Genomic DNA, 17,463 nt, shown 5'->3' with positions numbered 1-17,463 from the left:
TTTGGACAGTAATTAACCTGACTGCCCCCAGATTCTTTCTATCCTTGTCCCAGGCCTCCACTCTCCAAAGCCATTCTTGGAGAGCTCCCAGGGTATGTCTAGACCAGTGGTCCCCAACCTTTAGAGGCTCCCGGGCGCCTGGGGGGTGGGGCTACTAATGCGCAGGGCGCCTGGGGGGGTGGGGCCACTCATGCGCCGGGTGCCCGGGAGGGTAGGGCCACTCATGCGCCGGGTGCCCAGAGGCGGGGCCGTGCATCTGGGGGCACGCCAGGGGACGGGGATGCCATTGCACCAGGCGCTGGCATGTGCCCCAGGGCTGGGGCCGCCCGAGAGCCTTGTGCCATGGGCCTGGGGCTGGCACCGCCGCCCGAGCTGTGCGCCTGGGACCGGCACCGGCACCGCTCAAGTGCCCGCATGTGCCCCGGGGCTGGGGCCGCCCAAGCGCCGCACACCCGACACCGGTGCATGTTGCGCGCCTGGGGCCGGCGCCTCCCGTGCGCTGCGCACTGAGGGCGGGGCCGGCCCAGGTTGTGGGCGGGTGCGCACAAATGCCCTGGCGGACACCATGGCACCCGCAGGCACTGCATTGGGGACCACTGGTCTAGACTACATGCCTCTGCCGACCAAGGAATGTAAATTAGACATACTGATGTAGTCAGTGAAGTGGAGATTTAAATATCTCCCACTTCATTAGAATAAAAATGGCTGCTGTGTTGTGCCAGCTCAGCAGTTTGTCGGCATGAAGCTGCAGTCAAGACCGCGATGGGTTGGCAAGGAAAGCCTTTGCCGACCGATCCTGTAAATCTGATTGCACGAGGCATAAGGGATTGGTTGTCAAATGCTTTCCTTGCCGACCAATCCCCATCTTGACTGCTGCTTCATGCCAACAAACAGCTGAGCCTGCACAACGCAGTGGCCATTTTTATTCTAACGAAGCAAGGGATATTTAAATCCCAGCTTCATTGACTATGTCGGTATGTCTAATTTACATGCCTCAGTCAGCAGAGGCATGTAGTCTAGACATACCCCCAGAGTTGCTTTGTTCCTTTGGCATTTTTCCAGTAGCCCCAAGCAAGGTTTCCTGCAAGAAAGCACCCCACAATACATTCAGGCCTCCGTGCCTGTAATTACTTCCTATGCTTTGGGAAGGATCTCTTGTTCTAGGCTTGCTGCAAGACTTTCCACAATATCCCACTCAATTCAGGCCTTTCTGCCTGCTGAGTCCTATGCTGTTCGTAAGATTCACCCTTCAGCATTAACCATCTTGTTTCAGGTATGGCAGTTTCTAACCATGCTGTCTTTTTCCCTTGTTCCTAGAGGCTTCTGCACAAACTCTTCTGCAACTCAGTTGGGGTTCTCCAGTTCTGGTCAGTCCTCATCAACAGCCTTCTTTACCAGTTGTTCTTCATAATATATTTCTGTACCAGATTTCTGCTGCTACTGTTTCACCCCTTCCTTTTCAGGAAACTCTTCCTTTCCCTCTCTGAGTTTCTGCCCTTTTCCTGACTCAGTTCTTATATAGCCAAGTGTCTTCCTTTAACCCCAATTAGAAGGCAGCTAATCAGTCATAGATGCACTGGCCCGATTTTTATAAAAGCAGCTAGTAACCACCCTGGTCATCCTCAAATGGTATTTAGGAAACCTTTCAGTATCTGGACTCTGTCACAAGCTCATTTGGATGAATACATAGTATTTATAGATAACAATTTAAATAAAGCCTCAAATAGGTGGGGTCCTGTAGGTGTTTTCAGATGCTATCTAAATTAATGGTTAATATTTAAAAATATCTGTTTAAAGACCAACTACAAAAGCTCCCTGACAAAAGTGTTTACTGTGCTTCCCTGAAATTCATGATTTGTTTCAGGCTGGCCAAGTTTACTAAATAAAATAAAAAGACATCATCCAATCTGTTTAAACACCCAAATTATCTTCCTTCAAAAGTAAGGCAATTCCTATGTAGAAACTTTTGAAAGTAAGCTTCAGGGAAGATTAGGTTTTTACCTTCTGAAAGTGCCATTAAACACACTCTCTTCTGTCCTGAGTAGGAGGTTTGAGATGCACTAATGAGGGACACAGTCTAATGCATCTTTAAAAATACATTAAATACAGTATGAAGAAAAAGCAAATGTTTAGCTTGATATTATAACTAAAATATGTATCCACAAAGCTTAGAATGATTCCCATGGCCATAGATCACACACAGTGAAAAAGTAACTCAACAAAAGCATTGAAAATTTTATTGTGATACCTCAGATACAATATAGTGAAACAACAAATGATGTACAGTATTGCTAGGACAAAACAACAAAGCAGCCATGACATCTGTAAAAGACAGCATTTTAAAGTGTTTAAGAAATAATATGAGGCACAACTCATTATGACTCGGATTCTAGACCTTAAATTATTTGTCCTTTTCAAAATCACTTCTGAAATTCCTCTTCCTTTACAACAGATATTGCTGATTGACTTACACTAGTACTAAATGAAGTAAAGTACAATATCCTACAAGTTTAACAATAATTTGACAGCTTCTTTGCACTCATTCCATTATCATACAACTATTATCATATTAAAATTTGTCTCTCTCTGGTGGTCTGGTATTTCAATCTGGATAGGGGTGTTGCAATCTGACTGCATGATCCTCTTATCTGAAAAAAAAATCTTAAGAGCAATATATAAAGGAAAATTCTCAAGCCAGTTGGAAATGGTACAATGTCCCCCAGGTTAGCACAAATGTAGTTTACATTAGAGAGCAATATGGATATTACTATTTCCATAATCAAAGGGTTAATTGCTTCTGTCACTTTGAAGTCTTGTTCACATGAAACCAAATTAATTTCAAATCATGTTTTCCTCAAGCTGCAATAAGATTAGATGTATGAAAATTAAGACAGAGAGTGCTGATTATTTTAAGCTTGCCAAATATTTAGTTTGCAGTAGGGCATCAGGACTTCATTAGTACACCATTAAAATTCAGCCTACATCACTATATAGTTGATAGATAATGAAAAAGTTCACATATTCCAGCCCATTTTAACAATAGGAAGATACTACTCAGAAGAGGTTATGGATGGGTAAGAGGGTAATAACATACTGTATATTAAAATGGCAACACAATGAAATAAATACATTTAAAAAAATCCAAAACAGCAAAAGTGGTTAGGCTAATGTATCATCAAGTCCACCCTAAGTATGTCAGAAAGTTTACAGGAAATTTTGCAACTTAACATTTTGTTAATAACAGTATTGCTTTTTGCTGTTTAAACAGGCTATGTCTACACGATGGGGTTTTTCTGAGATACCGTCTGATCTTCTGGAAGCCCTGTCTTTCTCCTCCCATGAGGAAGAAGGGCTCTTCCAAAAGAGGAGGCTTTTCCAAAATTTGGCCCAGTGTAAATGGGCTGAATTTCGGAAAAGCCTCATCCAAAAAAAACCATTGGAAAAAGGTACACAAATTGTGGAGCACGTTTTGCGTACCTTTTTCTGAGAGATCATTGTAGTCTAGACGTAGCCAAAGGTGTCTATAGTTGTTATGGAATGAAAAAATGTTGGCACTTGAAGCAGACTCACAACTGCAACACATGTTTACAGTCACTAATTAGAGCCTAGATAATGAAGAATCTGTCAGATTCCAAAATCATGTAAAATTCTGATGATTAATTATTTTAGGACAGTCATAGATAGCTTTTATAGGTTCAAAAGAATATCCTTTCTATACATGTATATTTTTGCTAGCATATTCTTATGTATCCAATGAACACTCCTTCCAAGAAGCCAGCTCGTAATTGGTTCATTTGGCCCAAGAAAGAGCTAGCATGAAATAAAAGAATTCACCAAATCTTTTTGTTAAAGTTTATAAAAAATACAAAATAAATGTTAAGACCAACAATAACAATAACCAGTACAAGTAACAAAAGTGCTCAAGTGGGAGAGGAAGTAAACTTGCTCAGAATGAACACACAAACACTTTAAATATAATCTTAATATATTACATAAAAAGTTAGAGGGAAAATGCTTTATAGAATTATCTTCAAGTAAGTTTTTTCTTTTTAATATATTCTGCTGGAAGGTTCAGTGACCAGACTGACCTCTTCACGTCAACCAGCAGCCACTGGTATCTGGAACCAACTTCCACCAAAACCATTAGGCATAACTCTCCACGTCTATACACTGGGAGAATTATTTCAAAGAATAACTGATAATGTCAAGCAATAAGAAAAAAAGGTTCACATACTCCCAGATATCATACTGAGCATAGCAGTGTGTTGGAATTTTTATTTGTTATAGCTCTGTGTCTCCACTACCTTTTAGCCTCCCTTTACCCTCAAAAGACCAATAAGAGTATTTCTTTATTTGGTTCTCTTAAAAGCCATAACATCATATGAAATTCACAATAATTCCTTATGCCAGTAATTGAAGTTTAGGTGCTAAACACTTAATGAAATCCCAACCTTTGGCACTGAGGGTAATTAAGATTTTGGTGAAAATGTCCAGTATGAAATACAAAGAAATAATGCACTGAAAAAAGAGGTTGAGACTCTAAATAAGATTTCTTCTAGTTTTTTTTTTTTTTTAAAATCTCATTGGTATGAAACATCCAAATCCACTATTTAAAATATTATTCTAGATTGTTCTCCCTCTGTTAAAAAGAAAACATTAACTCTAAATTTGTACTATCATTTTTATAGCGAAGGATGGGGGGGTAGTTTTCTCTTCAACGTACATGTAATTCTCTTTGAGTCCATAAATATCCAACAAGAAAAGTATGAATTTCCTATAAATACCTCTGTGTGTGTTACTTTTAGGCTTTGAAGCCAACACAAACTCCTTACTCATGGCTATTTCAGTGCTTTCATTGTTGGCAATGGACATTACAGTAGAGGAAGACTGAAAAATAATCCAAACAAAATAGAATTTCGGGTTCTTTCAGATTGAACAGATGGGCAGCACCAGATGACCATCTTGTGCCCGTGACATTCAGATAAAGGGAACACCTGAGTCCAATCTAATTTTTGATTATGGAAGAGCAATATTAGCCAATCCACAAAAATCCACCTTGGACACAACTATACTGGACCAGTTCCTTGAATTTAAGACCTAGTACTTTTTAAAATATAGGATCTATAGGTTTATCATCACAGTTCCTGATGTACAACTTCTGATTTGCTCCTAACTATTGCATGTTTGTAAATGAATTATGTGTGGTAATAAAGTGCAGTAGAATTTTGAAAGCCTGTCACAGATTTATCCAAAATGTAATAGCAGCAGCAATGGCACATAATGCAAATTTCACAAATGCCATGTTAAAATGGTTATTAAAAGAAAACTAACTTCTGTTCTATAATAAGACTTTCATACTGTTAATTTCATCTCAGTACTTATGTAGTGTTAGTTAATGTAAAAGGCATTCCCAACTGCTCTGTCCTCAAGCATTAAGGGAGCCAAATACAAAAGGCCCTCCACAAATATTTTTCATTTGATAACAGAGTTAGCAAATAATATAAGAGAAGGGTTTTTTTTTTTTAAAACCTCTCTGAAAGTGCATGCAGGGAACTCAATAGTAAATTTTGTAGCTACACATCCACAGAAGCTTTTCTTACTAAGTTATTTCAAGTAAGAAGAAGCTGCAAGGTCCGTCCCCCCAAAAAAACCAGAAAGAATGTGAGCTTTATATAAATTTTGTTATGAAAATGTCTTTGGGGATGATTTATCCAGCAAACCAACAAGCCCCCTTTTCTTTTTTTAATTATCTTGTTATTCTATTTTATGAAGAAATTGAGTTGTCACAATTTCCTGCCCACCCATCAACACTCACTCTTCTGCAGGTACGGTTATAAATTTCAATCTCGTAAGTTCTGGCCTCTTGTTACATAAAAATAACTATTTTTGTTAAAGTGTAGCAAAAGCAGAATGTTTCAGTGAATTTTCTTTATAACAACCTCTTTGTCCAGTGCATTAGACTACATAGCTACATGGAACCAGCCATAAAACTTCACTGATGCACAAGTCCCTGTTACTGTTAAAAGGTACATTACCAAAACTTTTTTACACTAATTTTTTATAAATACAAGATGCAGATATTTTTGGGCCCTTTGAATTTGCAGGTTGTAATGTTGTCAACTTCTCCCTTCAAGATACAAGTTTGCTGGATAAGGAATGCAATTGTGTTAAATATATTCTCTAGTGTCACTACCTTAGTATCCCTTGAAAATTAGTTGCACTAAAAATACCGAACTATTAATGTATTCTTTGCAAAACTTAAGATGTACTAAATTGACTCAGTATAACCAAAAGAATTCCAAATGTGAACTGTACCTTTAACTTACTTGCCTGCAAGATATACACAAATTATGGTACTCACAAATTTTAAAAAGCAATTAATGAATACTCAAATACTGCATCCCTTCACACCCAGAGATACCAGAAATTGCTACATATAAAAAGATACCCCAGCCCATACATTCTTCAGGATTACTCATCAGATTTGGTGTAGGTGTTTAGGCAAAAAGCATGCACAGCAGAAGGTAGCATTAAAGGCATAGGTCAAATAAAGATGCTAACCAGTAAAATTCATTTGCAGTTAGTGAACTGTCTCTCTAGAATTTGAGATTTTTGAAAAAAGTCATCCAAAATGTTCCAAAACAACTGTTCACACAAGAACACATATACAAAAAGAGGAAATTTACACAAGGAGAAAAAAGGCAAATATGGCCTGAAAGATACACAAACCATACATTTGTGAGGTTTTAAAGTTCAGTGATATTCTCAGAGCCATCTCAGTCAAAATCTTTTCACTTGTATTAGTCTTTATAAAGCATGTTCCTCAGAATATTGTCCAAAAAGAGTGGAAAAAAATGCTTTTAATTTACTCCCAGCCATTGTCTTTGATCATATGCGCAAGTTCAATGATAAATTTTCCTTCTTTGTATTTCTGACTGCTCTCAAATGCATGTTCCTAAAAACAAAAATAAATAAATAAATAAAATAAAATGAAAATACTGAGGTTTTTTATGTTATTTCATTAATAAATTTTACATATAAATAAAAATGAATAGATAATTATCATTTGTCATCTATTAAGGTTTTTTGGTGATATTTTATTACAGGTAGAATCTCTCTAGTCTGATACCCTTGGGACCTGACTGGTGCTGAACCAGAGAATTTGCTAAAGCATGAAAGGTCAATATTGTCCAGCAGCATTACCAATACTTCTAGGCTGTGTCTACACTGGGCCACTTATTCCCGAAAAATCAGCTTTTCCGGAATAAGCTGCGAGCTGTCTACATTGGCCCTTGAATTTCCGGAAAAGCAACGACGCTCTACTGTACAAAATCAGCCGCTATTCCGGAAATGCTATGCTGCTCCCGCTCGGGCATAAGTCCTTATTCCGGAACACTGTTCCGGAAAAGAGCCAGTGTAGACAGCCCAGTAGTCTTTTCTGGAAAAAAGCCCCGATGGCGAAAATGACGATCGGGGCTCTTTTCCGGAAAAGCGCGTCTACATTGGCCACAGATGCTTTTCCGGAAAAAGGGCTTTTCCGGAAAAGCAGCCTGCCAATGTAGATGCTCTTTTTCCAGAAATACTTATAACGAAAACTATTCTGTTTTAAGCATTTCCGGAAATTCATGCCAGTGTACACACAGCACTACTGTTTACTAGGCTCTTAGAAGACATTTAGGAGTAAATTAGAGCTAAATAACAGCACAGAACACAGAGCTGTGACTGATGGCTGTAAACAAACTGTATGGGACCAGAAACTTGGCCACACTCATGATAAGTGGACATATGGCTAACTAAAGTCATGCCAGACCAGCGAGTGCTGAGCTAGAGAGGTTCAACCTGTAGTATAGATGTTAGGTCCAGAGAAGAGAAACAAGAATGATTAAACGTTTAGAGAACGTTCTTATGTTCTTTATGTTCTTAGAACATGAGCTATGAAGGAAGACTGAAAGAACTGGGCTTTTTTAGGTTGGAAAGGAGAAGACTGAGAGGGGACATGATAACGGTTTTCAGGTATCTAAAAAGGTGTCACAAAGAGGAGGGAGAAAAATTGTTCTCCTTGGCCTCTGAGGTGAGGACAAGAAGCAATGGGCTTAAACTGCAACAAGACAGGTTTAGATTGGAAATCAGGGAAAACTTCCTAATTGTCAAGGTGGTTAAACACTGGAATAAATTGCCTAGGGAAGTTGTGGAACCTCCATCTCTGGAGATATTTAAGAGATGGCTAGATAAACATCTATCAGGGATGGTCTAGACAGTGCTTGGTCCTGCCATGAGGGCAGGGGACTGGATTCAATTACCTCTTTAGGTCCCTCCAGTTTACTATGATTCTGTTTTCTCTCTCTTGCTTGAAATATCTAATTTTAGCACATATGGTGTTCTTTACATAAAAGCCACGCGAAAATTTTAATATAAAATTGCATGTGTCTATGCAAACTATAATTAAACATTTATAGTACATACATATATCCATCTACCTATATATTTCTATGATGCCCATTAGTGTAAAATTTTAAGCACCTCTCAAGCATGTTAGATATTTAATGTGACTGTCATTTCTATAAAATGCCAGGATTATCATGCTTGGTACTTTATTTCAGAGCCAAGATTGTGCTTGTTCTGTTCTTTTATGTATTGTTAACTACAGGCCTGATAAAACTAATCCTTCTTCAAATTAACCCTGGGATTGCTGGATTCATACTGTTTTTTCCATATTTTGTCAAGCCACAAATTCTGCTTAATTCTACAGATTAAACCTCTAAAATCTGGGACTTTCTGGTCTGGGAGGAGCATGGATATTACTGGATCAAAAAGCCCTACCTGGCCAGATTCAGGGCCTGGGCTGGCAGTGGGGAGCACAGCCCCTTTGGCAGCAGGGCCAAAGTGGTGGGTAGCACAGGAAGTGCAGCCAAAGGCATTACAGCTGGTGGCTGGGAGTGCAGCACAGCCAGAGTGGGTCGGGAGCACAGTCCTAGATGGATGGGCACAGGTGGGAGCACAGTTCCACCTTGATGAAAGGCAGTGCAACTGGCACCCAGGAATGCAGCCTTGACTTCACCTGGTTTAACACATTCGGTTCAGGTCTGTTTAGGCGGTTCTAAGGGTGCCAGACCTAGGAGATCTCACCTGTAGGTGATTTCCTAGCAGTACCAGGGCCCACTGATGGAAGGGAGGGACTGCGCCAAGGGCCCAGTGATTCAAATGGGCCTAGGTTGGTTCCCCACCACTGTTGCAACATCTGCAGGCCCTTTAAATCATTGCTAAAGCAGGGCTGGACGTGGCAGGGGGAGGAAACCATCTGAGTGATGCTGAAGGTTGGCTGCCTCAGCCCCACCCCTTCTGCCCAAGGCTCCACCCTTTCCAGGAGTGGCAAGGCTTTCAGTTTTCCTGAGCAGCAACCTACGAATTTGGACAGGCATTGTTTTTCATCACTTGAAAGAGTGTGGAATGCATAGATCAGAAAATCATAGGTTGTGAGCTCTAAATCGGTCTTGCATGGTAAAAGGGATGACAGAAGCCAAAGTTAGTAGTATGGAAATGGAACCTTCTAATGCAGCTGTTCAGTTTCCTTCATTCCTTAATCAGACAACAATCCTTTTACAACATCAGCTCTAGATGCTCATTATTACAAAGAGAAGGAACACATGCAGCTGTTTTCCAGAAGATTCTGAAATCCAGCTGAACTGAAAACATCCTACAAGTGGAAACTTCCAAGAGTCACTGAAAAGAAGAGTTTGACATTTTGATAGTGCCAGAACTGGAACAAATTAGCACTCTGGATAACTTTTCAGCCACAAAATTAAGTTAATTATGGTGATTAATTGTAGTACATTGACAACATACTAACCATTTAAAACCATAGCTCGTGTTTTGACTAAGAATGTTAGCTAATGTTTAAAATGTTAAATGCTAGGGTTAATCAGTTGAACCTGGAGCAGTCCTTCCCCACTCTGCAGTGCAATGGCCTGTGGCTAGACGAGAGAATGCTCTGTCACCAGCCCTGCTCTGGCTTGGAGGAGCTGCTCCCGCCCCTTCCCCAGCACGGGGGCTGCTCTGGCAGTGGAGGCTGCTTCAGCCCTGCCCCCACCACAGCTGCAACTATTGGAGATGCTCTGACCTCAGCCCCACCCCAGTCCTGCCCCTTGTTCAGCATGGCACTGGACAAGATCCAGCCAGCCAGGCCAGTTAACTGGTGACCCGGTAAGCAGGCCAACAAGAAGGTAACTGGTTAATCTCTTACATCTCTATTTTGACTATATCAATGTGTGTTCTTAAATGACAAATAATTAAAGAAAATAAATAATTCTGAAAACCTGACATCCAAAGTTTTAATACCAAAATGTGAGTGGAACTTAAATTCCAATGTAATAGGGACTATAGCAAAAAAAAAAAAAAAAATCCCCATATTATATTGGAACTACAGTGTACTTCGGCTTTATTATTTTCAATATGTGAGATGTTAACACTGTTAAAACATTAAATTAATATAGTTTTCCTAATATTACACTCATTAGTTATAAATGGAGTATTTTTTCTAATGGATATGGATGCAATAGATTAAGAGTCACTCAATATAGCAATAAAAAATGGTGTCTCCGTAGCATAAAGACAACTTCTGTGTATTGCTAGATATAGCTTTGATGAAGGAATATATTATTATATGATTAACTTACATATTTCCATCCAAGAGTAGTTTTACAGTTTTCACAATAGATATCTGCAACAGCATGTAAACCGGTCAAAAGAACTCTCTCTTCTGCTGGACCACAGCCCACATTTACACTGTAACAGAGAAAAGAAATAGTAGTATCTTAAACAACGAGACAAATCTTGGTTTTTTTAATGGGACAACAACACTCTACTTTTCTCCTGAAGATGAAACAATTCAGGTAAAATCTAAGTCTCCAAGATATATGTGCCAGTATTTTTAGTCCAACTTTTGTGAAATTAAATTCTAGGATTATACTTGGAGGACACAAGGAAAATGTTTAACCGTTTTTTCCCCATTTTCTATCATGGAACAGTGTTTATTTGTAGCATGAGTTAACTATCATCATCTATACCATCAAAGTAACATAAAACAAAGCATGATGAATTGAAAACTATTTAATGAAACTCAAAATAATAAATGACCACTTTATAAGTTATAAGGCCTTTTAACTCAGGCCATGTCTTTGCTGGGCTTTCAAAATGGGTAAGCTCCACTAGTGCCAGTCATGGCTTTCCTTTTTTATGCTAGGCATTTACACTAATGCAACTACACTAAAATCAAAGCACTTCCCAAGGTAGGAAAGGCTTTACAGATATTGTCATGCTACAGACCAACAGTAACAGACAATGAATATTTAAAAGCCAATGGAATGTCTCCTGTACACCTTGCTGCTCCAAAAGAAAGTTTTCCTAATTTAGGCATATGTTTTTAAAGATTGGTCAAACAGTCATTCTAGGAAAATCAGGCAACAATTGGTGAAACCATTTCTGCTGTAGCACTATCCAGATCTGTAGTGTTCTTGAATATGCCTGGAACCCCAATTCTATATGAAGAAACTATAGATAAAAGAATAAAGGTATCTGTAAAAGATAGTCACATATTTTAATCTTTTCTATAATTACCTGGTCTATAAACATAAAACAGATACATCTGACTTGAGTTCTATTTATGAATTGCTCTGAGCAATTTAACTGGTTAAAAATGGAGATGCAAGCCACTGCAATTAAGCTGGTTAAAAATGGAAATGCAAACTAATGACAGCGTATTACAAAATCAAAATTAGCTCAAGCTTTATAAAAGCAAGGAATCAAGGATACACGTAGGACTAGAGCAGGGGCTGCCAACCTGTGGCTCACGAGCCGCATTTGGCTCTTTGATTACAAAAAAGTGGCTCCTGCCAGTACCGCTCAGCCCGGCCACTCTGTGCAAGACGCCCCAGCACCTACTTATGGCCGGGCCACTCTGTGCCGCATTCCAGTGCAAGCTCATGGCCGGGCCGCTTTGCTCACGTGCCCCAGACAGCACATGCTCAAGGCTGGCTGCTCAGCACACATGCCCAGCGCCTGGAGGGAGACGCATGTGGTGGTAGCAGTGGTGGCAGCAGCTCTGGGACCCAGGCATAAGGTTGGGGGGCACAGGAGGAGTTTCCTGGCTCTGGGGAAGGGGAGGAAGATTGGGTTGGGGAGGTGATCATGGAATCCCAGCCAGCACATGCTCAAGGCTGGCCACTCAGAGTACGCGCCCAGTGCCTGAAGGGAGACGCATGCAGTGATTCAAGGACCCAGGCATAAGGCTGGAGGGAGGAGGATTGAGTTAGAGTGTGGGGTGATGGTGCCTGGCTCTGGGGAAGAGGAGAGAAGGGGGACTGCGTTGGGGGGGGGGGGGAGCGTGTGCGCATGGCATCCCAGCCAGCACATGCTCAAGGCTGGCCACTCAGCGTACACACCCCAACACCTGGAGGAAGATGTGCATGGTGGTAGCAGCAGCGGCTCCAGGATCCAGGAGTTAGGTTGCGGGGGGAGAGACTGGGTTAGAGCAAGGAGGGTGTGCTCTGGGGAAGGAGAGGGGGATTGGCTTAGAACAGGGATGTGCCTGGCTCTGGGGAAGGGGAGAGGGATTGGGTTAGAGCGGGGCTGGGGGTGGGGAAGAGGGAGTAGAAATCCTGGGACTGCATACCAGCTCCAACTTCTCAGGAAGCATGCAGCTGTTGTCTGGAGCAGAGGAAGAGGACGCACTTCCTGAGAAGTTGGAGCTGGCATTCAGTCCTGGGACTCCTCCCCCCCCACACGCACAGGCAGGCAGCAGGGGGAAGGAAGTCCCCGGCTGAGCGACAGACCCAGCATTCCAGGAAGCGCGCCAGTTGTTTAGGAGAGTAGAGGGAGGGGGAAGAGCAGCTCTCTCGCTTCCTGAGACCCAGGATCCCCAGGTACCAGCCAAGCTCTCCCTGTCCCCTCTCTGTGGCCAGACCCCCCATCACCAGCACCCTGCCCCAGCACCCAATCCCATACTTCAGCACCCTGCCCCCACCAGCACAGTTGGCGATAGGGGGCGTTTGGAGGGGTGTGGCCCCGACTAACTTTTCTGTGGGTCAGTGACCCATGACTCAAAACAGGTTCCCCGCCCCTCTCATAAATAAAGACAACGCTGAAACATTGTGTTTAATATATTTTATTTAAAAATGAAGCCTGGCCAACAAGCTCCCAATTGGGGCCAAGCCACCATCTGGCCGCATCATAACACTCCTGCACCCCCCAAGCTCCAAACCTGAGCTTATCACACACTGGAACCCCCTGTCCTGAGCCTCTCACATCCCCAAACTCCTGCACCCCCAAATTCCCAGTCTCCTGCCACAATATTCCTGCACCATTTACACACTGCAAATCTGTGTCCTGAACCCATCATACTCCCAGCCTCCCTGCCCTGTGCCCCTCACACACCCCAACCCAAACTCCTGCACCCTCACATCCGCAAGCCTGCAGCTTGCTCAGCACCCCAACCCTCCATCTGACCCCAACACTCTCCAGCCTAGAGCCCCTCCATGAGCCAACATCTCCTTCTCTACTTTCCCTGCACCCAAATTCCCTCCCAGAGCTTGCACCTCTCACCACTTCCCACACCCAAATCCTTCATTCCCACCACACATCCACACCTACTGTTTCAACCCAGTGAGAGTGGCTCTTGTCAGAAATGTCCTGTAATGTTATTTTTATCTATATCTATATCTACACACACACACACACACCCACACACTCATACACACACACCCACACACTCATTGCTTTTGTGATGGTATGCCCTGGGCCAGCATACCAGCACCAAATTTCCCTACATAACTTAAATACTTTTTTTTTTTGCTCAACAACTTTCCCCCCAGAGTACCAGCATCCTTTTTCTTACAAAAAAAAAAAAAACCCACTGTATCTACTTATATAGATTGATATATAAAAATAACTATACAATACGTGGCTCTTCGTACTCAATCCACCGCTATATTGGCTCTTTGTCCCTAATGGGTTGGCCACCCCGGACTAGAAGGTTAAGTTGCAACTGTAAACCCTCTTGAGAGAAGTCTGGCTTCTTGCTTCTGACAAATCTACAATTTTCAAGGCCAATATTAAAGCATTCTAAAGATTAACCTGAAAAAGCAATGCTCAATTCTCACATTAGTGATGATGTCCATCAGAAAAAAGTTACAGCAATTTTCTGGAATAAAACAATTTAGTGGAATAGAACAGTTCAGTTAGCATCAGATGCAGCTGAAAGCTTTATTTCTAATTAAGATTTAAATGTAACTAATGATAGGATTTTCTAGATAAGTGTAAAGAAGAAGTTACTCACCTTCGTTCAGTAATGATGGTTCTTAAAGATTGGTCCCCGTGGGTGCTCCACTGATGGTGTCAGGCTTGTTCCGGTGCCACAGCTCGGAGATTTCTAATAGCTGTGTTCAGCCAGGTTGCGCATATGCAATCAACAGCTTGTTCCATTCGTGCCATTTGATCATTGCTCGCACCTGGCTGGCTACTCAGTTCCTCTCATTGTTCGATGTCTGGAAAGAGAGAAAAAGAACTCCGGAACGGGGAGAAAGGGAGGGATGTGGAGCACCCACCAGGACCCATCTCTAAGAATAACCATTACTGCACGAAGGTGAGTAACAACTACTTCTTCGAGTGGTCCCCGTGGGTACTCCACTGATGGTGACTGTATAGCAGTACCCCATGTTGAGTTTCCAGAGTTAGGATTTGTCAATGACTGAAAGTACTGCTGAAGCCACCGAGGAATCTGCTGCCCACCACTGAACTATTGAATAATAGTTCATAAATATCAAGTCTGAGGACCATGTGGATGCTCTGCAAATGTCCGGCAGCGAGACTCCATGCACAAAGGTAGTGGATGTTGCCACTGACCTGGTGGAATGTGTTCTAGGAAGAGTCTGAAGGGGCTGGTTGCAGATTGAGTAGTAGGTAGTAATGCAAGAAACTATGATCTTGGAAACATGCTGGGAGGATAATGGATTTCCCTTGGAGGGGTCCACTATGGATACTAGTAGGTGATCTTTTTTGCACAAGGTCCACATACTGTCGATGTAAAAAGCTATATCTCGACGTACATATAGTGTGTGTGGTAGTGATTCTCGGGTGGAGACGTGGTTTCGGATAAAAGACCTGCAGTACGATAGGTTCGTTAACATGAAATTAGGGATGAAAGCAGGATGAGTGTGCAACATAATCGAGTCTTTGTTGAAAACCATGAAGGGTGTCATTGCCATTAGTGCTGACAGTTCACTGACCCTACGGGCAGATATAATTGCTAGTAGAAATACCACCTTCATCATGAGCATGGATAGGGATGTTGAAACTAAAGGCTCAAAAGGCGGGTATATCAAGGTGTCCAGTACCAAGTCCAAGTTCCAAGAGGGGGGCTGGTGTCTTCAGGGAGGTTGGAGGTTTGCTATTCCCTTAAGCAATCTCTTAGTCAGTAGATGAGCAAAGATAGAATGCCTGTCAATGGTACCATGGAAGATGCTGATTGAGGATAAGTGCACTCTTAGGGTAGAGATGGAAAGACCTGTTTGATCGAGAGCTAGTACGTAATCAAGGATCTTATGTATCGGTGAAGAGTATAGACAGATGTTGCTGTTCTTGCACCAAGCCACAAATCTATTCCATTTTGCTAGGTAAGTCTTCCTTATAGATTCCCTTCTACTGTGCAAAAGAACCGCTTTCACCCTATCAGAGCAAAGCTGTTCCTTTATGTTGAACCAGCTAGGAGCCACGCTGTCAGATGGAGGGTCTCCGGTCTCAGATGTAATAGGGAGCCGTGACTCTGAGAAAGGTGGTCTGGGAGGGGGGGCAGAGGGTGCGGTGGTTGCAGGGACATCTTGTGGAGAAACGGGTACCAAGGCTGTCTTGCCTATGCCAGTACTAGGAGAATAACTCGAGCAGAGTTGTCTCTGATCTTCTGTATCACCCTCAGTATAAGCACCGTCGGTGGAAATGCATACAGAAGAGGTCCATCCCAGTGGACTAGTAGTGCATCCCCATGGGACTTTTGTCTATGCCCCCTCTCGAACAGCATAGGTGAAATTTTCTGTTTTCATAGGTGGCGAAAAGGTCTCTCTGAGGCGATCCGCAAGCATGGAAGATGTGGTTCAGGATATCGGGATGGATTTCTCACTCGTGGTCATGAGGGAAATGCCTGCTGAGTGCATCTGCCATGACATTGCTCATGCCTGGTAAGTAAGATGCTATCAGGGTGATGCGGTTCTGCACGCACTAATTCCATAAGCAGACTGCTTGTGCACAGAACAATTGGGTATGCACACCTCCTTGATGGTTGATATAATACATAGTGGCTATATTGTCCATCAGAACCCAGATGGTCGTACCGGTAATGTTTGTCCAGAAATATCTGCAAGCAAGAAATACGGCTTTTAGTTCCAGGAGATTGATATGTAGAATGGCCTCTGCTGAAGACCATCTCCCCTACACGGACATACTGTTGTTGTGTGCGCCCCGTCCAAGAAGGGAGGCATCTGTCGTCAACTGGTTTGATGGCTGCTGATGTTGGAATGGAACTCCCGGTAGAAGATTTTGGGGGTTCAACCACCAACGTAGGAATCTGCAAACCACAGCAGTTGGATTGATCATTTTGTGAGTGCTGTGTTTTGTTGGGGTATAGACTGACACCAATCAATGCTGCAGGCAGCAGAAATGGAGTCTCAAATGGTGAACCACAAATGTGGTGGCAGCCATATGCCCCATGAGGCAGAGGCACATGAGCACAGTCACTGTAGGGGCATGGATGATGACCACGGCTAATTCCTGTATTATCTGAAAACACTCTTGAGGTAAGTATGCACGAGCAGTGGTGGAATCTAGTCGTGCTCCTATAAAATTTAGGATCTGCAATCGATTTTTGCTCGTTGATTATGAGTCCAAGCGATTGAAAAGTTTGTCTGGCTTCCGTGATCATGGTGCCGGTATAGTAGAGGTGCCCGGTGAGATGGGGAACGGGGACTCCTCTGTCTCTGGGTTTTGCCAATTGCTTTAGCTGTTGCTGTTGTTTGCACCAGTGCTGGCTCCTGCCTGGTCAGTGGCTCTGCTACTTCCTCTGGCAGTGCTGCCTCTGTTTGCACGATGGGGTTGTCCTGTGGTGCCAGCCTCAGTGGTGGCTCGCTTGTCAATGCTTGCGGAGTCCACTTTGGTGTTCATCCCGCTGTGGAGGGTGGCCGTTGCTCCGGCACCACGGGTGGAGTTGAATGATGCAGTGCCAGTGGCTTTAAAGCGTGGGCGCTGCTTGCCGGCACTGCAGCCGTCTTCGGCACCAAGAAAGATCTCTCTGGGGCTAGCATCCTCATTGTCTTTGCCCCTGAACCTGGTGCCGAAGGTAGTGGGGCAGAGCCGGAGGTCCCTGGCTTATGTCCTGCGCTGATCTTATCTGTAGGATCAGGTGGCAATGAGCGAGCAGGGGAC

The 17,463-nt window shown here is 42.8% G+C and overlaps 1 protein-coding gene and 1 long non-coding RNA gene across 4 annotated transcripts in view; one reads left to right on the top strand and one right to left on the bottom strand.

Annotated features, from left to right (window-relative positions):
* LOC142818486 (uncharacterized) overlaps nt 1-17,463 on the top strand; it is a 41,228-nt gene that overhangs the window by 23,190 nt on the left and 575 nt on the right. Inside the window, exon 2 of the long non-coding RNA XR_012895976.1 lies at nt 16,091-16,223. This is a non-coding gene — a long non-coding RNA (uncharacterized LOC142818486). The remainder of the gene's footprint in view (nt 1-16,090; nt 16,224-17,463) is intronic.
* Nucleotides 2,216-17,463, bottom strand: part of YPEL1 (yippee like 1) — a 54,188-nt gene continuing 38,940 nt past the window's right edge. For 2 of the 3 annotated variants that reach the window (XR_012895971.1, XR_012895972.1), the window contains exons 6-8: nt 14,330-14,537; nt 10,674-10,782; nt 6,925-6,955 (exon numbers count right to left, since the gene is read on the bottom strand). Coding sequence is in view for 1 of the 3 variants with exons in the window: in XM_075898279.1 (XP_075754394.1) it covers nt 6,866-6,955; nt 10,674-10,782 (199 nt within the window). In the remaining 2 variants the exon portion in view is untranslated. Of the gene's footprint in view, nt 6,956-10,673; nt 10,783-14,329; nt 14,538-17,463 lie in introns of all 3 variants that reach the window. The other variant, XM_075898279.1, reaches the window with a different exon arrangement.

The sequence above is a fragment of the Pelodiscus sinensis genome, chromosome 15 (assembly GCF_049634645.1).
Source record: "Pelodiscus sinensis isolate JC-2024 chromosome 15, ASM4963464v1, whole genome shotgun sequence".
NCBI lineage: Eukaryota > Metazoa > Chordata > Testudines > Trionychidae > Pelodiscus > Pelodiscus sinensis.
This window is presented reverse-complemented; position numbering and strand designations above follow the sequence as displayed.